Source organism: Podarcis bocagei (genome assembly GCF_964188305.1).
Source record: "Podarcis bocagei genome assembly, chromosome: 7".
Taxonomy (NCBI): Eukaryota; Metazoa; Chordata; class Lepidosauria; order Squamata; family Lacertidae; genus Podarcis; species Podarcis bocagei.
Window position 1 is genome coordinate 92,594,317 of NC_138132.1, and position 24,477 is coordinate 92,618,793.

Below are 24,477 nucleotides of genomic sequence, written 5' to 3' on the forward strand. Positions count from 1 at the left end.
CAAGCACATCTCTCCCTCCCACAGAAAGAGGAGAGTGCACTTCTCACATGTGCCAAAACCACACCTAAGCTTTTCTTTCCTTTACACACACTCACATGGGTGTGGTGGGCTTCAGCTCTGCTGTGCATATCCAATTCCATTGCTAATGACAGCATGCACTGAATATCATCCTCCCAAATACGGTGCTTTAGGACCCTAAAGGACTCCTTTCTCCTGCTTAAATCTGCCTGAATTTCTAAGATTGTCCTGGGAGGCTTCTGCAAGTCCACATGTCCTTTGCAGCAAGAGGAAAAGGCTCTGTTCCGTTGTCTTCATGGAATGCTCTCTTGACACCAACTCTCATTTCTTGCCTGCACCAAGTGCTGAAATAGGAACAGACCGTCTAGCTCACGTAATCCCTGACCGCTTCACCCATGGTTCCAAGACTCAAAATAATTCTTTTACATTTAAGTGTATGTCTTTCATACTTGGCTCCAGTTGACAGATCTTGAGGCTACAGTATAAATAAAACACACAACAAAGCAGATCACACAAGCCTGAAGCCTGCCCACCCTTGCTGTAGATCTGTCTTTATGCCAGAGTTCATCTGGTTTTATTGAGATGTTGTTGTTTTTAAATAGTTCACTACTGTTATGCACTTTTATATGGAAATATCAGAGACCAGAGTTCCTTTCACACAAGGATTGTAGATGTGGGGAGTGGAAATTGTAGGTAGAAAAGGGCTGCACTCAAGGTTGCGCGCGCGCGCGCACACACACACACACACACACACACACACACACACACAGCCAAAGCCACACCCCAACATTGGCCTCCTCCACAACACCCACAAATTAGGCATTTGCAAAGGAAAGCCTCCCCATGTTCACATCTAGGCAGGATTCCAGAACACACAGAAAGTCTAATGTGTTTGGAAGTCTATACATGTAGACTTTTCTTTGCAGATGTCCACTCTTAATGTGTAGGAGAAACTTCAGGAGTGATGCACCATCTTGGGGCTGAGGACAGAGGGCTGGCCCTGCAGCCTGTCTGGATGTGGACTCCCCTTTGCATGGGAAGCTAAGGCTTAAGCCAGGCAATGGTCTGTGGAAATGCTGGGGCAAGAACAGAAGGGCAGGCCTGTTCCTGGTGGGCTTGTGCTCCCTCTGAAGGACCCAATTCAAGTTTTGTAGGTGCTCTCAGATCTGGAGCTGCTTCCACATCTTCAGGTGGCAAGGAGTGCTTTGGCCCAGTTTCAGCAGGTGTGTCAGCTGCACCCCTCCCTGGAGAAAGCAGATCTGGCCAGGGACTTTAAGTCACATTTGGATCAGATCTACACATTATCATTCAAAAGTGTTTGGAAATGACAGCTGCTGCAGAATCATGCAGACAGATTACCACATTACAACACTCTGCTAAAAATGGCACCACCTTATAATCTGCTAGCGGCTGCAAGTCAATGGGCTGGTGATTACATATGGGGTCTCACTGTAGGAAGGTGATCATTGAGGGTGGAGGAAATTCCTTTAAGAGAAAACCTCCCCTGCTCCAAGGGGATGCACCTAATTCTGTCTTCTTTGCACTCAGAGAGTGGCAGGATCTGACGGGCGAAAGGGTCTTCTGAGATTCTGACCCACCAGAGTCCTGAAAAAGCGATCCAGGGTACACTGCCATTTTAATAATTATTGTCTTAAAAAAAAATGGGCACTTGAATCGTGAAGTCCAGCGTGCAAGGATTGTTTTGGCACAGTAACTAACCAGCCTCGTGGATTCTCCCCATGTGGCTCACAGCTGTATGCTGTGCTTTTAGAGTTCTCAACAATGGGGACATTCGGAAGATGGTTTGCTGTGTCAAAAAGGAAACAACCTGGCTTTGCTGTGTTTTATAAAACAAACAAACGTGCAAATTGATGTAAGCTCTGACCGGTATGCACCCAACTATAATCTGATAATCTACTTGCATAGGAGCGATATGCTTGAGAGAGAGGACAGCCAGGTGAGCAACACACCACTGCATGCAGGAAGAGGAGCCACAAAGCAGCCCCCGCAAAGCCCCAGGCTCCGGCCACCACTCCACTCCCTGAATCCAGCCTTCACTGTCTGGGTGCCCTCCAGATGTTTGGGACTGCAACTCTCATCAGCCCCAGGGTGGTCCAAAGTGCCTGGAGGTCAACCAGATTGGTGAAGGGGCTGCCTTAGCAAGACGAAGGACACAGGGGACACAGCCTCCCCTCCCACCACAACCCTTCAGCAAAGAAAATAACGGGGATTTTTTGGACAGCGAAAGATGGTACAGCAGCAGCAGCAGCCCTGAACACAGTTGCATTTTGTGTCACACTGCTATCTCTGGATGAACAGGCTTTGTGGTTTTCAAAGCATGACCAAGAAATCTGCAAAAAGCCATTCGAGACAGATGAGTGTTGGACTGGCCCTTGGCAGATCTGCAAGGAGCTCAAGTGCCTCTTCCACGGGACCCTCAGGCCCCGCAAGACTATTAGCTCTTTCCAACCTCTTCCCCAAGCAATACATTTAAAACGGGACAGGAGGAAATGAGGAGAGCATCCTGTTCCCCTCTCCAGTCCTCTTCAGCCAGCTCTTTGTCAAGGATTTATGGGGTGGGGAGTTCTTTCCTAGGCAGTCTTTGAAACAAACAAGAAGAGTACCGGATGCAAAAGAGGAGGAGCATCTTCAGGATTAAACCCCTCAATCTCTAAAGACGTCTCCTCCTGTCTTCAGATGCTACTGGAACGCCAGACAGCAAATAACTAAGCAAATGCCAGCCAAAAAATAGGGAGACGGGGGCAGGGTTTTCATGAGCTGAAACATTCGCTGGTAAGCCGGGAAGATGGTTCACAGTTTCCCGTTTGCTCTTCAATCCCACCCAAGAGCTTCACAATTTAAGATCCAGGTGTAAGTGCTAGGTTTGCCCAGCTGGCAGGGGTGGGGGTGGGAAGAGATACCTGCCTTGACCTACTCCAGGTGGGCCATAGCAAGGAGCAGCTCTGGGAGGTGGGACACAGTCAGACTGAAAGTCAGGGCACACGCAAGCCTTTTTGCGGGCAGGGCCACCGTTAGGTTCTCACTTGGAACTTCCCAGCTTTGGTCATGTATTTGATCCCTTTGAAAGGCTTGTATTTCTCTCCGTACATGTCCAGGCGATTCACTTTCAAACCTAGGAGGGCGGAAAAGGTAAGGAGAGAGGTTGGGGGAGAGCAACTGGGGAAGACCAGACATGGCGGCTCTGACGGAGGCAGAAGACCCGAGTGCCCATTTCTGGGAGCCACAGGTGAGGAGAGGGCTCTTGCACTTCGCAGGGCATCTGCCTGGCCACCGTGAGATCAGGGTGTGGGACTAGATGGGCCACTGGCCTGATCCAGTGGGCTCCTCTTAGCCCCTTGGGATGTTGAGACTGTTAAGCACATATGCACAGAACTGCTTAATCTTCATGAAACCTATTATGCTAGAGATGGGAAGGAGCAAAGGAGGGGACTAATCGTCTGCTGCAGTCCACTGAGCCATATAGTTTCTTTCACATGTCCCCCTGTAGCAGTAAGATTGCTGCTTTGTACATCCCTGTCTTTAGGCACCAGGCAAAATAAATAAATAAATCCTCTGTAACCAGGACTTTGGTCTTTAACTATCTGTGGCCTTTTAGAAGGGGGTGGGATGTTTTTAATGTATCCCCTCCCCTGGTTTTAGTGTATCTCTGTGGGGTGGGTGAGTGGGTTGTTAAGTCGCTTTGGGTTGCCTTGGGCAAGATAATGTCATTAAGAAGTTTAATAAATGTTAGGTGAGTGGCTAGGTGCCCCAGAACAGAGTCCAGCAACGATCAGGATACCTCCTTAATCCTTCGGTTAAGGAGCCAGATCTGGTTCCTGGCTCCAAGCTTGACACAGGTAGTAAGGGAATCTCTGAGCCCAGCTCCCACAACACCAGGGGTCAGAGAACCAGAGCCAAGATGCTTCACCTGAGCTCGAGGAACCAAGTGCCTGCCCCTCCCAAATGACCTGACCAGGGACCACAGGAGGCAGGAGGCCACAGCACCTAGGCCAGAGGCTGCCCCTTTAAGGACACTGCTTCCCCAAAGGACGTGGAGCCAGAAGAGGCAGGACGGAAGGCAGAGGCTGAAGAGGCCTCCATTCACTCCCAACCTTCTCGTAGCAAGTCACTCACCGGGCACGCTGACCGGCCTGGATGCGTGAGCTCCTCCAGGCACCAGACTGATAGGGCATGACAGAAGAAAGGGGATTCTCAAGGATGGCGTCCAGGGTAGAGAACGTTTGGCCTAGGAAGACCTACCTGCTTTGGTCAGGTGTCTCTTTTAAGAAACTGGCAAAGGGGACACTGGGCATTCATTAAAACACCAATCCCCCCACCTATTTGCCCAACAGAGTGGGAGCTTTTCAAGGCGGCTCAAAGCAACCATTAAGATGGAATAAGGGTGGCTTTTGCGTCAGCAACAGGCTGTTAAATTGCCTTGCAGGCCCACCACCCTCTGCTGTCGTCTGCTTTGATTTATCCTAATTGGGTCAACTGAGAGAGAAATGTTTCAAACGGAAGTGCGTAAGTTTAAAAAAGCGGAGTGTCACTGAACTCTCTGCCCACATACCGGAAATGGCCAGCTGCTGGATTTTGAACTGCAGGTTGATGGTGGGGTTCTCGTCCGGCTTGGAGGCTCCTGCCTGGAGGCTCATGGTCCCCTTCAGATTGGGCAGCTTTTGGGGGTTGATCTTCCCCACATCCCAAGACAGCAGCTTCACAGGAGAAACAGAAGACAGGCAACCACAGAGCTTGGAGTCAGTAAGACAGCGGAAGGTTGAAAGCCAGTGTGATGTCATGGCTGGAGGGCTGGACTAGGACCTGGGAGAGACCAGGGTTCAAATCCCTACTGAGTCATGAAGCTCGCTGGGTGACCTGGGGACAGTCGCTCACTCTCAGCCTACCCTACCTCACAGGATTGTTGTGAAGATAAAACGGGGAGGAGAAAAAGAAGTGTATCACCTTGAGTTCCTTGGAAGGAAGTTGCAATATAAAGGTAATAAATGAATAAATAAAATAAAATAAGGTTTGGGGCCTGGAAACTGTAGGACTTGCAGTGCTGACACACAGGAAGGAAGGGTATCAGAATATGCCTCTGCCTTGACCTCAGACATGCAGACCAATCTGCAGCTAATGCACTGTGAATTAATTTGAGTTTACATCTCACCCCTCTTGTGTGCTTATTCAGAAGCAAGTTCTTGCTCTATTCAGAGGACCTAAGTGTGGACAGGAAGCTTTAGTTAATCATCCAAGACACCCTTCCCAGGGTGCTGCTGCCTGGGAGGAAACAGTAAGAACAGGGGCTTCTAAGCAGTGGTGCCCTCCCTGGGGAATTCATTGTTTGCTCACTGGATACCTCTAGTGGGCTGACCAAGACCTTTCCTCTCTTAAAGCAAACTGGTCATTCCTATTGCTGCCATCTCCAGTTCCACTCTACTCACTTGACTGCCTTGGCGACTGCAAATTGTTTTTAACTTGGTTTCAATATATCAGTGCATATGCACATTGTGTGGCCTGTCTTCAAGTGTCTTGGCTTTGAAGACACTCAAACTCAGGACGCAAGGGAGAAACGTGCTAAGAAGAAGGCCCGCTTGGCAAATCCACACCATGATCAACTCCCATCCGGAAACCAATGTCCCCCTGTGGAAGGATGGGTGGATCCAGAATTGGCCTCCACAGTCACTTACGGACTCATTGCTAAAACTCTGTGGAAGACCATCTTACTCTGCTAAAAGTGATCGCCAAAGAAAGAAAAAACATTGTGTGGCAAGTAGGAATGGATCTCAGGTTCTCATTTTTTCAGTCGTAATATCTGTACTCCAAATTTCTGCAGCAACTTGTGGATTATTATTTTTTAATCCTCCTGAAAATTCACCAGCATCTTAGTGCTAATTTCTCCTAGTGAACACATTTTGGTATACTATTTTTAGTAATATACACAATTTCACAAGCAATTTCCTGTAATATAATACATTATTGTATGTTGTTTTCACTAATACACATGTTTCTATGCACAGTTTAGTATATACAGTGGTACCCCGCAAGACGAATGCCTCGCAAGACGGAAAACCCGCAAGACGAAAGGGTTTTCTGTTTTGGAGGCGCTTCGCAAGACGAATTTCCCTATGGGCTTGCATCGCAAGACGAAAGCCCATAGGGAAATGCTGGCGGTCAGGAGCAAAGACTTTCGCCCACAGCCGGCCTTCAGAAGAGGACCTCTTCTGAAGGCCGGCGGGGGGCAAAAGTCTTTGCTCCCCCCCGCCTGCCTCCCCCCCGCCTGCCCCGGGCGATCTTAAAATGCTGGCGGGCGGGAGCGAAGCGTTCGCTGCCGACCCCCAGCATTTTAAAATCTCCCCGTGTCCTGGGAAGATTTTAAAATGCTGGGGGTCGGGAGCGAAGCGCTGCAGACCCCCAGCATTTTAAAATCTCCCCGTGTCCTGGGAAGATTTTAAAATGCTGGGGGTCGGGAGCGAAGCGCTGCCGACCCCCAGCATTTTAAAACCTCCCCGGGACACGGGGAGATTTTAAAATGCTGGGGGTCGGCAGCGCTTCGCTCCCGACCCCCAGCATTTTAAAACGCTGTTCCGAAATGGGGAGTGGGGGCGGGGACACCTGCCCCCGCCGCCCCACTTCGGAAAGCTGTTCCGAAGTGGGGCGGGGGGGCGGGGACACCTGGCCCCGCCGCCCCACTTCGGAAAGCTCTTCCGAAGTGGGGAGGGGGGGCGGGAACACCTGGCCCCGCCGCCCCACTTCGGAAAGCTGTTCCGAAGTGGGGCGGGGGGGCGGGGACACCTGGCCCCGCCGCCCCACTTCGGAAAGCTGTTCCGAAGTGGGGAGGGGGGGCGGGACCACCTGGCCCCGCCGCCCCACTTCGGAAAGCTCTTCCGAAGTGGGGCGGGGACACCTGGCCCCGCCGCCCCACTTCTGAAAGCTGTTCCGAAGTGGGGCGGGGGGGCGGGGACACCTGGCCCCGCCGCCCCTCTTCAGAAAGCTCTTCCGAAGTGGGGAGGGGGGGCGGGAACACCTGGCCCCGCCGCCCCACTTCGGAAAGCTCTTCCGAAGTGGGGAGGGGGGGCGGGAACACCTGGCCCCGCCGCCCCACTTCGGAAAGCTCTTCCGAAGTGGGGTGGGGACACCTGGCCCCGCCGCCCCACTTCGGAAAGCTCTTCCGAAGTGGGGTGGGGACACCTGGCCCCGCCGCCCCACTTCGGAAAGCTCTTCCGAAGTGGGGAGGGGGGGCGGGAACACCTGGCCCCGCCGCCCCACTTCGGAAAGCTCTTCCAAAGTGGGGCGGGGGGGGCGGGGACACCTGGCTCCGCCGCCCCACTTCGGAAAGCTCTTCCGAAGTGGGGAGGGGGGGCGGGAACACCTGGCCCCGCCGCCCCACTTCGGAAAGCTCTTCCGAAGTGGGGAGGGGGGGCGGGGACACCTGGCCCCGCCGCCCCACTTCGGAAAGCTCTTCCGAAGTGGGGCGGGGGGGCGGGGACACCTGGCTCCGCCGCCCCACTTCGGAAAGCTCTTCCGAAGTGGGGAGGGGGGGCGGGAACACCTGGCCCCGCCGCCCCACTTCGGAAAGCTCTTCCGAAGTGGGGAGGGGGAGCGGGAACACCTGGCCCCGCCGCCCCACTTCGGAAAGCTGTTCCGAAGTGGGGCGGGGGGGCGGGGACACCTGGCCCCGCCGCCCCACTTCGGAAAGCTCTTCCGAAGTGGGGAGGGGGGGCGGGAACACCTGGCCCCGCCGCCCCACTTCGGAAAGCTCTTCCGAAGTGGGGAGGGGGGGCGGGAACACCTGGCCCCGCCGCCCCACTTCGGAAAGCTCTTCCGAAGTGGGGAGGGGGGGCGGGAACACCTGGCCCCGCCGCCCCACTTCGGAAAGCTCTTCCGAAGTGGGGTGGGGACACCTGGCCCCGCCGCCCCACTTCGGAAAGCTCTTCCGAAGTGGGGTGGGGACACCTGGCCCCGCCGCCCCACTTCGGAAAGCTCTTCCGAAGTGGGGAGGGGGGGCGGGAACACCTGGCCCCGCCGCCCCACTTCGGAAAGCTCTTCCAAAGTGGGGCGGGGGGGGCGGGGACACCTGGCTCCGCCGCCCCACTTCGGAAAGCTCTTCCGAAGTGGGGAGGGGGGGCGGGAACACCTGGCCCCGCCGCCCCACTTCGGAAAGCTCTTCCGAAGTGGGGAGGGGGGGCGGGGACACCTGGCCCCGCCGCCCCACTTCGGAAAGCTCTTCCGAAGTGGGGCGGGGGGGCGGGGACACCTGGCTCCGCCGCCCCACTTCGGAAAGCTCTTCCGAAGTGGGGAGGGGGGGCGGGAACACCTGGCCCCGCCGCCCCACTTCGGAAAGCTCTTCCGAAGTGGGGAGGGGGAGCGGGAACACCTGGCCCCGCCGCCCCACTTCGGAAAGCTGTTCCGAAGTGGGGCGGGGGGGCGGGGACACCTGGCCCCGCCGCCCCACTTCGGAAAGCTCTTCCGAAGTGGGGAGGGGGGGCGGGAACACCTGGCCCCGCCGCCCCACTTCGGAAAGCTCTTCCGAAGTGGGGAGGGGGGGCGGGAACACCTGGCCCCGCCGCCCCACTTCGGAAAGCTCTTCCGAAGTGGGGCGGGGGGCGGGAACACCTTCTGAAGGCGGGCAGGGGGCAAAAGTCTTTGTCCCCCCTGCCTGCCTTCCCAGGGGCTTTTAAATCGCCCCGGACAGCGGAGAAGTCCTCCGCTGTCCGGAGCGATTTTAAAATGCCGCCCGCCAGCATTTTAAGATAGCCCCGCACAGCGGAGAAGTCCTCCGCTGTCCCACGGTTTTTTAAAATGCTGGGGGTGGGAAGAAAGGCCCTTGTCCCCCCCCCCCAGCCTTCAAAAGAGGTCCGGGGACAGACTGTCCCCAGACCTGGTCTGAAGTCGGTTTCCCTAGGAACGCATTAATTGATTTTCAATGCATTCCTATGGGAAACCGTGCATCACAAGACGAAAAAACCGCAAGACGAAGAGAATTGTGGAACGAATTAATTTCGTCTTGCGAGGCACCACTGTATTTCTGTACACGTTATTTGGCTGGAGAACCGCATGCAGAAATTGTGCCATTCTAATTGCCCTACTTTGAAAAGACATTGAAAAGCATCTAAATGGGTCAAGGGGCTCTCATCTCCTCTCTTCCTGGAAGACGAGAGAAATTGTTCAAGAACCAGACTCTGCTGCCCCATCCGCACCTCCCTTCTCACCTTTGTGACAGGATCAAATGTGTGCGTCCCCTGCGAAGGCGTGAGGGTCATGTTTAAGACTCCTTTGGGCATCTGGCTGGTGACCATCACCCCCTCCACGCTCTTCCCCATTGTCTGCTTGGGACCCACGGTGATCTCAAAGCGGCCCAAGGAGTTGCTGTCCCGGAAACTGATGTTGTGCTTCACATAAACAGGGATGGACACCAAGCTGGAAGAGAGGAGACACCATTGCAGCAGCAGCAGCAGCAAAAACCAGCTCCCCCCAACCTGGTGTCCTGCTCCGTATGTTTTGGAAAACAACTCTCATCAAGCCTAGCTAGTAGGGCAGTCACGTTTCAGCACTGTGGTCCAAACCGCACCCCCCCCGCCACCCCACTGTGCTGGCCAATGATGATGGGAATGGCAATTAAAAGCATCTGGAGCAGGGCACCAGGTTGGAGAAAGCCTCCCTAACCTGCCCGGTCCTGTGTAGCAGGCTAATGTTCAGCAGTCACATGCGATGGTCCTTCCCAGAGGATAGCTGGGGCTAGCTGGTGTCTGTGGGGAGCAGGGCAGGGAGGGGAGAGTCCTTCTGAAGTAGGCTCTGATGTCTTCCTTGCACAATGATATCTATTATATTTTAAAGGTTTCTAGTTCTTATGACTGCAGAGGAACACCTGAAAGAATATCTTCCCCAGGTTTTCCATGGTAATTCCAAATGCATTGGCAGTAATATGCAAGAAGCCAGAAGGGACTGTTGAGCAGCACTCTGGTGGTCTGAGGAGTGGGATTTCAATATCCTTGGGCAGCTCCTTGTATTTACCCCCACACCTGTGGTTAGTTCTCTCTGGCCTCTGCACCCAAGGCTATTTATTTTTGATTCTCTATATTCTGTGACTTCTAATCTTTGCCAAATATATATACAGTACAGGCAGTGACTGTTATGTGCTCGACCGCACATGCGTGCGCTGTGCTAAACTTTGATGTTACCCAAAAAGTCACAAAAAGGGGCAGGGTGGGGCAGGGGCTGAATGAGGTGTTTGCAGGCTTTTTCAATGGGTGCTCTGATTACACACAATTTCTCACAAGCACGCAATGACCTGGAACACAACCCCTGTGCAAGCGGAGTTGCCTGTAAGCTTCCTCTGCACAATGTGTTCCAGGTGCATCATTTGGGAATGCCTTGTGGAGGACAAGGATTTTTGTAGAGCCAAAGATGCATTGTAGATCTGAAACAAATTTGGGGGAGGGATGGTGGCTCCCAAGTGCTTTTTTCCTTTTTAAATTTGGCTTGCAAAACTATGAATTTACATTGTCAGCATTCCCAATGACAACTACTGTCAGATTTATAGATTTTAGTCAGTCAGTCAGTCAGTTAGTCCCTAAGCATCATCACCTTAAAATCCATGAGTACTGTTACATCCCAAAAGCAACTCTCAACACTGAATGGCAATGGCAACATTTTTAGTGTGTGTAAGGTTTTGTTTCAGCTCTACTATAGAGCAGATTAGCTTTGTCATCTTGCTTTTTCAAGAGCCAGTCTGACAATGGCAAATGGCACTTCTGAAGGTCACTGGGAGGGAGGTGGGGTCCATCTGTGCACACCCCTAGCACCTAGTCTTCCCGCTGATCCAGGACAAAGGAGCTGCTCCTTTGTCTTAATTCTGCTCTTTCTGTGCTCAGTTTTAGCAAAGGGTCTGCAATATCCCGTGTCATCACTCCCTCTATTTCCAGCATTCAGGGATGTCACTGCTTATGGAGCAAAAACAGAAACCTCCAGGACTGAGTGTCTGCAGTGACCACTGAATACGGACTGACTGCTGGGGATGAGGAACAAAGCAGAGTATCCTGAACAGTAATACACCATGCTGTAACATTTTGTTGCAGGTTCCATGTGGCACCTTCCAAGCCAAGGTTGACTTCATGCCCCACAGTTGCTGATCTGTTTCTGGGCCCAATTCAAGGTGCTCATGTTTATGTTTAAAACCCTAAATGACTCAGACCTCAAGTATATATATATATTTTAAACCTTGCCTCCTTCCTTACAGACTGGCTTCTTTGCTACGTAGCTTTCGGCAAATGCTGGAGACATTACCTCTTTACCCTTAGACGCCTGAGATGTGTGTTTTCAGAACATACCGTATTCTTGTGAATGTAGTATGTTCTGTTTTTAATTCAGAATTTTAAGTTGTTGTAACCCGCCCTGGGACTTGATGATGAAGGGTGGGCAATGAAGAGAAATAAAAATAAAATCGAAAAGGGAATGGAGCCAATAAGAGGGTGGCAGTTCCCCTGGGTGGGGGAGAAGCAGAATGTCACCACGAGGGATTCCGTTTCAAACCAAGGGTTTAGGGAAAGCTCCTGGACCTTGGGAGCCAATGACTGCTCCCAACCCCGCTCCTTACTTCTGAGCGCTGACATGATATGACAGCAGACGGAAGTTCCCATCTGGAGGAATGAAGGAGAGGATTCGTTCTGATTCCCAACGCTTGAAACGCACACAAGGGTGGAAGCTGACGTCGTCCAGCAACCTGGGATTCTAATGCAAGCAAGATAAAGACAGCAGAGATTTCTAACCAGACTGTTCTCTCTCCTGAAATCAGTGGGTTGTCTTAATACCCATTTCAGAGGTCTAATTGAGGGCTGGGCCTTTGGGACTCTCCCCAGGTCACACACCCTCCCCGGCCAGGCACTGGACCCTCCTTGGGTGCTTTCACTTGGATGGGTGCCCTTGAACTTTGGTAGTGACTCTTGCTTGTCTGGATGGAGGAGAGATGAGCATGTGCAGAAACCAGCCTACTAGACAAAGGTTTGTTGCTCTGCTTGCTTTTGCCTCTGTCTCCATGCAACACTGTCATGTGGCCCCCAAGGGGTTGCCCAAAAGGAAATATGGCCCTTCAGCTGAAAAAGTGTCCCCCACCCCTAGTTTAAACCCTCCTTCCCACCACAACATTCTGCAGTGCCTTCCACCCACACCAGCCAGTTCCTCTGGCATCTTCCCCCAGGGAACCTTGGCGGGTCTGCAGGACAAGCCCCACTTGAATGCCTGGACCTCAACAGTCATCAAGTGATGAAGGACCACACAAGCCCCCTTGGGCTTGATGGCCATCTTCCAGGCTTCCCTGACATCTGAAGCGAGGCACAGAGAGAGCAGGAAAAAGGTCTTTCTCTGTTGTGAGGCTCCATATAGCCAGGTATGGAATGCCTTCCCTAGGGGTGCTTGCCTGGTGCTGACTTTGATGCTATACTGTTGCTAGGCAAATAATTTTAAAAATTGCCTAAGCATCGCTGTAGGCAGCAATTTTCCTGCTTGGCTCCTCCTGCTTTTTTACAATCTGGCATGTGAATGTTTTTATACACCAACTGTTCTACTATATTACATATGCCACCCTGACATTTTTATACGGAAGAGCAGCACAGAGTTGTATCCAATTAAACTGGAACCATTGAGATTAATGGACCACCCACCCACACCATTCTACTTCATTTGTTCTGCAATGTTTGCCCAACGTGACCACATCACTGCTGCCTGGTGGGCCATTATTGCACTATAGCGCAATAAAAGAAGGACAAAAAACAAACAGAATATTTACAGTATAAAAAAATACACAAGATTTCAGCAGAGAGTTACAAGACATGCATGGATTGGAGATGAAGCAGGATGTCTGCCCCAAATGTTTTGCAGGCACAAGCAGTACAGCAAGTGGGGTTGCCTTTAACTGTCCCATCAACATCATGGGTGCAAATAATCATTAAGGCACAAGAGAAAGGACATACGGAGGGTACCATAAGCTTGTGATGATCCTTAATTCCAGTAGGTCTATTCAGAGCATGGAAAAAGCAAGCAAGAGGTCCTATGGCCCTCTCAAACTTTACCATAAAGGAGAGGGTAAGGTCTGGCATCCCAGTTAATTTCACGCAAGCATCAATCACCCCTTGGATTTCAGCCGTAATCGTGGAACCTGCCATGGGAAATAAAACCCAAGTGGGTCACAAAGGAGGTCAGGAAACCCGGGGAAATCACTTTGGACACTGATTATGGTTAACAGTAGTCGAGACTTTTCAAAATGGTAGATCACTTTGTAAGTTACATCTGAAAAGTAGCATGCAAACACCATCACTGGCGAGGGAAATGAAATGAACAAGAGGAGGGGAATGCATTGAAATGTGTCTTCCTTTGGCCCCAAATGCTGCTGCTTCTGCTTATTGAGGCAAGGACACTGCTGCCTAGAGGCGATGCCATGTGAATACAGATCTATGTACCTGATTTGTCAATGATGGCATCTATCTCCTCAATCACATCAAAATAGGCCTCGTTGTTGGTGTACTTCACACCGGTTCTTCGCCAAGGAACAACAGACAGCTGTCCTGTGGGGAGCTGCTCTCCCACATTGGTGCTTCCTGAAAAGGTTAAAAGAGATGGCCAGCCAAACCCATTTCCTAATTTCTCATACTCTTGTACCACAGCAAAACACTGCTCTCTCTCTCAGAAACAGCAGTATTTTCAGATTGCATTTAGTGCAAGGAGTTCCCACCAGGAAGAGCCAAAATATTTTGCTTCTGCATACCAGATTCATAGGGCAGAAGCTGTATGCATATGGAAGTTTGCAACTCTTGCAGCAAAATATCCCACAGCCCAAAGGGAGCAGCCAAGTCTCACTGAGGTTAATGAGAGCTACTCACACATAAATTTGCTCACATTTTTATGGCAAGGAATGCACCAAACTTGGGGGTATTTGTGTCTTCTTGAAAAATCTTCTTTGCATATGTTCTTGCAGGTCTGTGAGGCATTCGCCCTCCAGGGACAACTTCTGGTACAGTAGGAGAAGTCATAGAATCATAGAATCATAGAGTTGGAAGAGACCACAAGGGCCATCGAGTCCAACCCCCTGCCAAGCAGGAAACACCATCAGAGCACTCCTGACATATGGTTGTCAAGCCTCTGCTTAAAGACCTCCAAAGTAGGAGACTCCACCACACTCCTTGGCAGCAAATTCCACTGCCGAACAGCTCTTACTCTCAGGAAGTTCTTCCTAATGTTTAGGTGGAATCTTCTTTCTTGTAGTTTGGATCCATTGCTCCGTGTCCGCTTCTCTGGAGCAGCAGAAAACAACCTTTCTCCCTCCTCTATGTGACAAACTTTTATATATTTGAGCATGGCTATCATATCACCCCTTAACCTCCTCTTCTCCAGGCTAAACATGCCCAGCTCCCTTAGCCGTTCCTCATAAGGCATCGTTTCCAGGCCTTTGACCATTTTGGTTGCCCTCCTCTGGACACGTTCCAGTTTGTCAGTGTCCTTCTTGAACTGTGGTGCCCAGAACTGGACAGAGAAATGAACATTGTCTTATGCACACTGAAACTGTGTATAAATCTTACAGTGTGGGAACATGGGAGGGCAAGATCCCTGCTGGGATTCTGACTGTTCATTTGTGGTTCAGAACAAATTATAAATAAAATCAAATAAAAATAAAAATCTTCTCCACATTGGCAAGACAGATCCCATCACCATTAGCCCTGAGAACATTATTCTCAAACTAAGGCATAACCTCTTGGCTACCTTCATCCTCACAGAGATCTAGGATGAAGGGGAGAAGCTGCTTTTTCAGGAAAGCTTTGTTTAGGTCCCCAAAGCTACAGTTGGAGACAATGGGTACGTGCAACAGTTAACCATAGCTTCTACTTACATTCAAACCAACAAACTATGGTTAACTGCTTCCAAGCCAACCAACTTTAGGCTGTCTCTCCATATTCTGGCTTGCTGAGAAGCCATTAATCATAGCTTCCAGGTTGGTACATAATGAGAAGCTATTTTTAAACTGTGGCTTCCTGGCTCATTTCCCCATTCTATGAAGGGAGCAGCAAAGCAGCTGCATGTGGAGGAACAACGCTGGCTCATAACTTGGCATATTAAGCCAAGATTTGATCATCCAAACATAGCCACTGATGACCAAATGAGACTATCTGAAGGTAGGAGCTGTGGGGGCATATAATCTGCATGCAAACCAGGAATGGGAAGCCCTCTAGATGTTGTTAAGGCTCCAAATCTCCTCATTCCTGACCACAGGCCATGTGAGCTGAGACGGATAAGAGTTGGAACCCAATGTTATCTAGAGAGCCATAGGTTCCCTGCCTTCAGTGCAGACAATCAGCTCACTGGCCTGTATTGCAGTGTGAGAAAACTTATTGACAAAACTTATTGACTTATTGACGCGGCAGCTAAAAAAGCCAATGCAATTCTGGGCTGCATCAATAGGAGTATAGCATCTAGATCAAGGGAAGTAATAGTGCCACTGTATTCTGCTCTGGTCAGACCACACCTGGAGTACTGTGTCCAGTTCTGGGCACCACAGTTCAAGAAGGACACTGACAAACTGGAACGTGTCCAGAGGAGGGCAACCAAAATGGTCCAAGGCCTGGAAACGATGCCTTATGAGGAACGGCTAAGGGAGCTGGGCATGTTTAGCCTGGAGAAGAGGAGGTTAAGGGGTGATATGATAGCCATGTTCAAATATATAAAAGGATGTCACATAGAGGAGGGAGAAAGGTTGTTTTCTGCTGCTCCAGAGAAGCGGACACGGAGCAATGGATCCAAACTACAAGAAATAAGATTCCACCTAAACATTAGGAAAAACTTCCTGACAGTAAGAGCTGTTCGACAGTGGAATTTGCTGCCAAGGAGTGTGGTGGAGTCTCCTTCGTTGGAGGTCTTTAAGCAGAGGCTTGACAACCATATGTCAGGAGTGCTCTGATGGTGTTTCCTGCTTGGCAGGGGGTTGGACTCGATGGCCCTTGTGGTCTCTTCCAACTCTATGATTCTATGATTCTATGATTCTAAAAATTAGAAGTAGAAAGCGGTCAAAGCCAAATATGAAGAACAGCTGTTGAACTGAATATGGGTCAGTTGTCAGGTTGTCTAGATGCAGAATAGTGTCTCAGAACCATTCAGTTGTCAAACTTGTTCGTGACAGTCTTCTTGACATCATCTGAACTGAGCTGAAAGAGCTGCCTCTTCCATTCATTCCAGCTGTTCAGGAGGATAAACCTGGCTGTGCTCTTTGTCAAGAGGAGGTCCACAATGCCACCTGCGCTTCCCCAGTGAAAACAGTAAGTCATGGGATCCATCTAGCACATGCAGTGAAGATTCTTCAGGAAGTTATGAACACCACCAGAGTCTGATGCATCTCTCATCAAATGTATCTCTAATTGATGCAACCCTGCATAAAATTTACTTGCAAGCAAATCCTACTTGTCTCAGTGGGGACAAACTTCCAGTTGCAAAATGCAGCTGTGAAACCTTTTTACTTTAAAGCTCTTACACCAGTTCTCCACTAGTTCACCTGTTAAGGCTCAGCCCTCGCCCACTGGGAAAATCCAGAGAAAAGTGTGAGATAACTCTCGCTGCACTGCATCATCGTTTAACCACCCCACCAACAAATGAGAATGCGTGCTCATCAGTTAACGCCATCCAATCTCCCTGCGAACAAATCAGAGTGAACGCTCAATAAATAGGTTATTTGGAGACCACACACACACACATACACAAAATCACAGACCTGTAATGGTGTTGACAACTGTCCGTAGGATGGTCGGGGGCTTGATCAGCTCCTTCAGAATGTTGGACTCAGTAGCCAATGGGAATCCATTGTCCAGCATCTCCTCCAGCACCTCATAGACCACCACGACATTGTCCTTGATGACAATCTCGGAGCAGACTCCAAAATAATCCTGTGTGTGGAAACAAGGTTAACAAGCCTCCTCAGGGTGTCTGCTGAAACAGGCCAAAGAGGGAGAGCTCCGCTTATTCCCCATGAAAAGAAAAGCCAGAGGTGGTTTTCCTGTGTAGCAAGGTGAGGAAGCCACTTCAAGCAGGAGTTTTGAGGTATCACTGGGAGCAGCACAGTGAGATATGGAGAGTCCTGGCCCATGGTGTCAGGGAGATGGAAACGGCAAAAGAGCTAAGGGGAGAGACCAGCACTTATAGAGAGCCTAAAGAGATAATTAGTAGCCTGTCGTCCGACAGCGAAGAAGAGGCAGGGAGAGGGGAGGCTGAGCCCGGAACTAGTTATTCTTTGAACAGAGGAAATCAGAGGCGGGGTTTCCACCGACCAGCCTGCTGGGGAAGAAAAAGTAAAAAAAAACACCCTACGGGGCATCTTAGCCGACAGGGTCAGACATGCTTTGAAGCTCTGGAAACTTTCTTTTGAACTTTGTAAATGAATCTAAAAGACAGCAACTGGCAGCGAGCCTGGAGTTTTATCTATGCCGGCTTTGGCAGCACTCACCTCTCACACATGGGATACACGGGATCACAAGGAACGAATGGTACTGCTTGGGACCAGGTTAGGTCAGCCTTTTCCATCCACAGTCCATGCAGGTGACTGCAATCTATTGGGGGGGCACTGCTCCCCATACCAAAGTCCATTTGGCATGGGTTCAAAGGAGGGCCTTTTCCATTGAGGAGCCCATTTTGTGGAACGAGCTCCCTATAGAGACCAGGTGAGCATAGACAATGGAGGCCTTTTGCAGACAACTGAAGACCTTTCTGGGATTCCTTGACTATTGGTATAGAACTCCTTTAAGAACATTTTAAGAACCTGCTGGATCAAGCCAATGGCCCATCTAGTCCAAAAACCTGTGGCCAACCAGAGGTCTGTGGGAAACCCAAAAGCAGCACTCCAGTGCAAGCGCAGTCTCACCCACTGTGCTCCCAGCAACTGGAATTCAGGCAGAATTTTGCTCTCTTGGTTGCTGCTGTTGTTGAAAAGTACTGTATATGGCTTGTCGGTGTTTTAACTGGTGTTATTTATTGCTTTTATGTATACTGTGAACCACTTTGAGATTTATAAAATGTATAAATGAAGAATAGCATTTCAGTATTTAAAAAAACACACAGTGAAGTAAAATAATTGGGGAACAACGCTGGTCCACCTGGAAGTGAACCAGAGCACTCTGTAATTGTGGTGAGAATGCTGGAATAGGGCCAAGGAGACAAGCGTTTCAATGTCACCCAGCCATGAGGCTCACAAGGCATCTTGGAGCCAGTGACTATTTACTGACCTTACTCCTACAGGGTCTTGTGAGGATAAAGTGGGAATATTTTGTGTGGTGGGGGGCAGGGACAGGGCGAGGGGGAGAGACCCATGCTTGTCACCACAAGTTATTTGGAAGAATTGAAGTATAAAATTATTAGAAGTTAGGAAGCATCTGGTCCTGTTGATATCAGAACATCACCCTGGATTATGACCCAAGTTGGTCTGGAGTTTCCCAAATTTGGGAGGGTGGACTCTCCTCCATCTTCCCCGGCCCTTTTCTTACAGTCACCAGGAAGCTACAGTGGTAACTGGAGGAGGAGAAAATGAGGCACATAAATAATGAAGGAGTGCAGAGAAGCATCCCTGATGCTCAGCTCATCAGATTACAACTCAGATTCCATCACTGGGTCTCATGTGCTGACAGGTAGTTAGAAAATTGTGGTGGGTGTGCAGTCTGAGCATGCCCAAAGTAAGAAAGGAGGCAAAAGCCATTTTTCTGTAAGGAAGGGTAAAAAATTAGGAAAGAGAACTGGAGCATCTCTGAGGTGGCCTTTTAAATGGGGGTCTAGGAGCCCGCACGGCCAAGAGCCCGAAAGAAGGGTGGTTCTTCAGTGGTGGAGCACCTGCTCTGAACGCATCTCCAGGTGGGGTGGCAAAAGACTCCTTCCAGAAGCCCTTTAGAGCTGCTGCCAGTCAGTGGGACTGGTGGCAGGCAACCTGTGGCCCTCCAGATGTCGATGGACTCAAACTTCCATCCTCCCCAGTCACCATGCCCAATGGCAAGAGATTGCATGAGCTGCAAACATCTCCTGAAAAGCGGTCTGAAAGCTTAACAACAGTCCAACAACAACCCATCAAACAAACAAACAAACAAACAAATAGTCCACCATCTGGAGGATTTTGAGTCGTCCCCCCCACTCCGGCAGTGTAGACCATGGAAAACTAGATGGAGCAGTGGTCTGACTCTGTATAAGGCAGCTTCGTATGTTCCTGATCATGAGGTGCCCTGTGACAAAACACAGAATCCTACACCAGATTCTAGTCCTCGTTGCCATTTTACGTACCTGAAAAGTATCCACAACCCGATGAAGAAATTCAATGACAAAAAGCGGGGGTACCTCTGTCTGGATCACTGCCACAAAGAAGATCTTGTGCCGATAGACACTCAAGAGATAGTGGTGAGGGGTGGGGATGACGGGGGGCACATTTTCTGCCTCTGAGGCTCTTTCCTGTGCCTCAAAGAAGTAGTCACAAACCGAGCGGCTAACCACACTTTTCCAGTGTTTCTCAAGGAAGATGTCCCCAGAAGAGTTGATCAGGAAGAGGCTGTGAATCATGGCTGGTCCAACAGGGAAGCACAACGCTGGAGATGCCTTGCCAAGTCCAGAGGAAGTGGGACTGTGCTACTTCAGATCTTTAAAAAATCAACAGTGACAAAATATATATTACTTCATTGAGTGTTATTGAGGAAGGCCAGTTCACAAGTGTTGTACTAGCACCTGGGAGACCAGGATTCAGATCCCAGCTCAAGCATGAAGCTCACTGTCTCTCTGCCTAACCTACCTCACAGGGTTGCTGTGAGGATAGAAAGATGGGATATAAAAGGAGTAATCAGAACAAATAAATCTCAGGACCAAAGTAATTTCACCCCACCCAGTCCTTATTGCCCAGCAGCCACAGCAGCTCCCACCCAGCTGCTCAAGATGGTTCACTGTTAAAACAGTGTTTATGGAAGACAATCTCACTCGGCTACGAGTGATCGCCAAAGAAGCAGCAGCAGCAGCTCATGAGGGTGTTGGGGTGGTTATATGCAATCTCAGTTTTAATACTGTTTGTGCCTTCAGAAGTTTAAGGACAGACCTACAGCTTTGTTTCCATGTTTAACTTCCTGCTGAAACCCTGTATCTCTTTATGCTGCAATGAGGGGCCCCTCCAGGCGGCAATAATGCTGAGGAGGCATCCCAGAATAACCAAGGAGGGGAAATGATGTGTGGCTGGTCCAGTATACACCCACCACTAATGCCCCTTTACTGTGTCAATGACAACTTGCAGAATAGATCTTCAAAACAAAAAACACACACCATCATCCCCCGCAACCCTTGGCCAGTCTCCATTCACACACCCTCTCATGTCCCTCTACGTCAGCCCCCACCTCCTCAAATTTCAGACTGCTCACTTTATCAATCATCTATTAAGCTTGAGCCAGTCTTGTCCCTTCACTTCCAGGTGCCCCATTACAAGTAAGATACCTTCCTTTCATTCCTAGCCTTCATCCAATTAGCTCATCCTGTGTTAAGCTTTGGAGACTACAGCAAACTGAGAGATGGTTCACACTTGCAGTCACAACCAAGAGAGAATTGGAGTGAGAATTTCAGGTGTGGGACCATGGCAGGAAACGTGATGTGATTACGATGCAATTGCATGGATGGAAAGTAACAGCGACAGTATTTGCAGAAATGGTGTTATGTTTTCTGCATGTACTGATCAGTTCCAGTTAGGCTTTCTCCACAGGGTCACATACCTTGTGAAGGCTTGAGCCTGACCAGCAAGCACTCTCTCTACAATGACATCCATGCACCAATGTCAAATATCAAGGGAATGCACAGAGGCATTTCTGACAATGATGCACATTTATGGATCAGATTCTCGCTTAGGGTTTGCCAGAACCCAAACCTCAATGTGTTTCAAGAGCAGAATAAAACTTATTTTATTTGTGCAGTTGTTTGACAGCTGGGATTGCAGACTTTATTTAAATTTACAAGAATGTTTCCTTTCTTAGCTGCTTATAATAAAATGCTAGTATTACAAATTAATGTGCTACCAGATAATAGTATACTATGTGACCCCAAAGCTCTGTTGTGAATTTCTCCCAGGCTTTCCCTTAGTAATCACCAGGGTCTCCAGCATCCACATTCCTGTTTTTCTATTCAGGGATCCACAATTGCACTTGCCAGTCTTCCCCTAGAAAAAGCAAGGATAGCATAAGCTCTGAGCTTCTCTGCTTGGGAGGAGTGGAGGGGCCACATTGCACCTAAGAGGCACTCAGCAGGTAGACTTCTCATCATTTTCCAAATGGCTCTGAGGTTCAGGGCAACAAAAACAACACCCCCCCCTTCCCACCTCAAAGTTGGGGAAGATGTCAAGGTATTCTCACCCCTTGCATTTTAAATAAAAGCACACATTCTACTCATGTAAAAACACCAGGCAGGCCCCACGCTGATTCCTGGACCGTCCATGGGCCGGACTGAGAAGGCGATTGGGCCGCATCCGGCCCCTGGGCCTTAGTTTCCCTACCCATGCTGTAAGTCAACCCCCTACACAACACAGGTTGTAAATCTGCAAGCAACCCCAGCTGCAGTCTCTCAGCTCTCCAGAATAAAAAGCCCGTCCGTGGATGTTGCTTGTAATTCTTAAAATCCTCATTACAACTGCATAGCTCACAGCTAGAAATCCACAGGGTTGTTGTTTTTAAGAACCAAGAGCTCTACCCCCATTAGAGCCTGTGGTATTTCTAAGAATTCCTATTCCAATTGCCCCAGAGCACAGGGAGGATTTCTGCAAACTCGACTATTACCGTATTTTTCGCTCTATAACACGCACCCGACCATAACACGCACATAGTTTTTAGAGGAGGAAAATCGTAGGCATGCCACCCGTAGGCATTCCCTCCATAACACGCACAGACATTTCCCCTTACTTTTTAGGAGGAAAAAAGTGAGTGTTATGGTGCAAAAAATACGGTACTTAGTGATGTGGGTTAATAAAATAAATGAATTCCCCCTCCCCCATACAACTTAGGGAAATTTGCACTGAATAGTTTTCTTTTTCCATCAGAAGATATTGTGATGCATTGGAGTAATCTAATTTAGCACATTCGTTTTACTTGCATTTAGCAAACAGATTAAAAAATTAAAACTCCAAAGTAGCCTAATATTGAATTATTGCACTTGGTATCCATTAATTCTTAGTAACAAACTTTTAAAATGGAAGCATTTTCATAGAAAAATAAAGAGCTGGAAAATGTGGAATTTTTTCAACTCAACATCGCTATTACGGCCCTACTGTCTTCTAGGATGCTAAGCTGAAGACCCTAATGGAGCTCCTAAGCATCCCACTGGGACACCTTCATGCCTAACATACCAGCACATCAGCCTGAGCCCCCCTCCCACTTACCCTCCACACCTCCGGAACGCAGAGCCCTATATCTTATGTACCTTTTCAACTCCCTGTTCTCCATTGCAACCCCACAGATTTCACCCACATGACCTCATTGAATCCCCATAGCAACCTTGCCAGGGAGATTAAGCCGAGACAGTGACTGGCCCAAAGGGGCTTCATGGCTGTGTCAGGATTTGGTCTCCCAGGTCCTACCCTGACCAGCGCTCTAGCTGCTGCACATACTGGCTCAAGCAGCCTTTGCCAAAGGTGGTGCCCTCCGCAGAGGGGAGTTGGAGTGGAACACCACCTAGAAGAGTGTTCCCCAAACCTGGGGCTCCAGCTATTTCTGGACTGCAACTCCCACCATCCCCGGCTAGCAATACCAGCAGTGAGAGATGATGGGAACTGGAGTCCAAAAGCAGCTGGCAGCCTACGCTTGGGAGGGCGCCACCTTGGCCAATGTTGCGCTCCCCACTGGCGGAACCCCGCGAGACTGCGGCTCTGAACCCCCAGGGGGCCGCAGCCCCGCCTTCCCGCCCGGGAGTCTCGGCCTGCGACCCTCCCAGCCCCCCGGGGCTCCAGGGTCCGGCCCCCCCGCCCGCCCGCCCGCCCGCGCCCCCCGCCCCGGCTCACCGGACGCTCCCTCTCCTCGCCAGGGCTTTGGCCACGCCCCTTGCCCCGGCGGTCTCCGCTGATTGGTTCGCGGCAGACAGCCCCTCGCCCTCCCCTCCCCGCCGGCAGCACCAGCTGAGAAGGGGGCGGCTGCGTGGGGCGGAGCTCCTCCACGTCGGCTGCTGATAGGCTGGAGCGAAGGGGCAATAGCGGGGCGACCTACCCGAGTGGCAGCCGCGGCGGCCCGTGAGCCTCGACCGCAGCGGAGAGCGGGGCTGGCGATTGGTCGGCAGCAGGGGGGCTCTTTCCGCGGCCCTGGCCGAGGCGCCTTAGCAACGGGCCGTCGCCCGAACCCGCCCCTCGTCCGCCCACGCACGCGCGGCGCGTGACGCTCAGGTGGGCCTCGCGCGAGGAAGAGGGCGGGAGGGCAGTGACGTCATCGAGGAGCAGCCGCAGCGGGCGCGTCATTCTGGCTCTTTAATGGGCGCCTGAAGAGCTGGAAACACAGCGCGGGGGGGGGGTGTGCCTGGGCAGGTCTCTTTCCCAAGGGCCTCTTTCCGCAAGAGCTTTCTCCCAACTGAAGTGCAGAGTGTTTGAGGACCGGGACGTTCGCAGGGAAACCAAAATCCTTGTTTACAAAGCTGTTGTACTACCAACATTACTATATGCTTGTGAAACATGGACCACTGATAAACGCCATCTCCAGCTCCTCGAAAGATTCCATCAACGGGGTCTCCGAAAATTTTACACATCACTTGGGAAGGCAAGCGAACTAATGCCAGTGTACTGGAAGAAGCAAAGATCACCAGTGTCGAAGCAATGATTCTTCAACATCAGCTTCGTTGGACTGGTCGCGTTGTGCGGATGCCTGACGATCGTCTTCCAAAGCAACTACTCTATTCCCAACTTAAAAATGGAAAGTGTAATGCTGGTGGTCAACAAAAGAGGTTTAAAGACTGTCTCAGGGCAAATCTAACAAAATGTAGTATAAACACTGACAACTGGGAAACACTGGCCTGCGAGTGTTCCAGTTGGAGAACAGCCTTACCAAATGTGTCATGGGCTTTGAAGACACTCGAACTCAGGACGCAAGGGACAAACGTGCTAAGAGGAAGGCACGCTTGGCAAATCCACACCGTGATCAACTCCCACCCGGAAACCAGTGTCCCCACTGTGGAAGAGCCAGTGTGGTGTAGTGGTTAAGAGCAGTAGTCTCGTAATCTGGGGAACCGGGTTCGCGTCTCCGCTCCTCCACCTGCAGCTGCTGGGTGACCTTGGGCCAGTCACACTTCTCTGAAGTCTCTCAGCCCCACTCACCTCACAGAGTGTTTGTTGTGGGGCAGGAAGGGAAAGGAGAATGTTAGCCGCTTTGAGACTCCTTAAAGGGAGTGAAAGGCGGGATATCAAATCCAAATCCAATCCAAATCCAAGGACGTGTGGATCCAGAATTGGCCTGCACAGTCACT

General features: G+C 50.5%; 1 protein-coding gene across 3 annotated transcripts; it reads right to left on the reverse strand.

Annotated features, from left to right (window-relative positions):
• Positions 1-1,675: 1,675 nt before the first annotated feature.
• Positions 1,676-23,164, reverse strand: AP3M2 (adaptor related protein complex 3 subunit mu 2). Of its 3 annotated transcripts, none has more exons than XM_081200984.1 (9): positions 23,033-23,164; positions 19,306-19,655; positions 16,763-16,934; positions 13,470-13,607; positions 13,083-13,168; positions 11,612-11,745; positions 9,228-9,435; positions 4,589-4,733; positions 1,676-3,151 (listed from the first exon to the last, which is right to left on the reverse strand). In XM_081200984.1, the coding sequence occupies exons 2-9, from the start codon at positions 19,576-19,578 to the stop codon at positions 3,051-3,053; spliced, it is 1,257 nt and encodes a 418-aa protein (XP_081057110.1). In that variant the 5' UTR covers positions 19,579-19,655; positions 23,033-23,164; the 3' UTR covers positions 1,676-3,050. The 3 variants fall into 3 exon arrangements, with proteins under 3 accessions (XP_081057110.1, XP_081057109.1, XP_081057111.1); XM_081200983.1 differs by lacking the exon at positions 23,033-23,164 and adding an exon at positions 21,134-21,202; XM_081200985.1 differs by lacking the exon at positions 23,033-23,164 and adding an exon at positions 21,063-21,083.
• Positions 23,165-24,477: the final 1,313 nt, after the last annotated feature.

What these genes read in the sequence shown, in the direction of transcription:
- AP3M2 (XM_081200984.1), bottom strand. Translation starts at nt 19,578, where the DNA reads ATGATTCACAGCCTCTTCCTGATCAACTCTTCTGGGGACATCTTCCTT. An exon ending in GGGTTGTGGATACTTTTCAG is followed by an intron (nt 16,935 to 19,305) that starts GTACGTAAAATG and finishes TTCCACACACAG; the next exon opens with GATTATTTTGGAGTCTGCTC. An exon ending in ACCTTACCCTCTCCTTTATG is followed by an intron (nt 11,746 to 13,082) that starts GTAAAGTTTGAG and finishes TGCTTGCATTAG; the next exon opens with AATCCCAGGTTGCTGGACGA.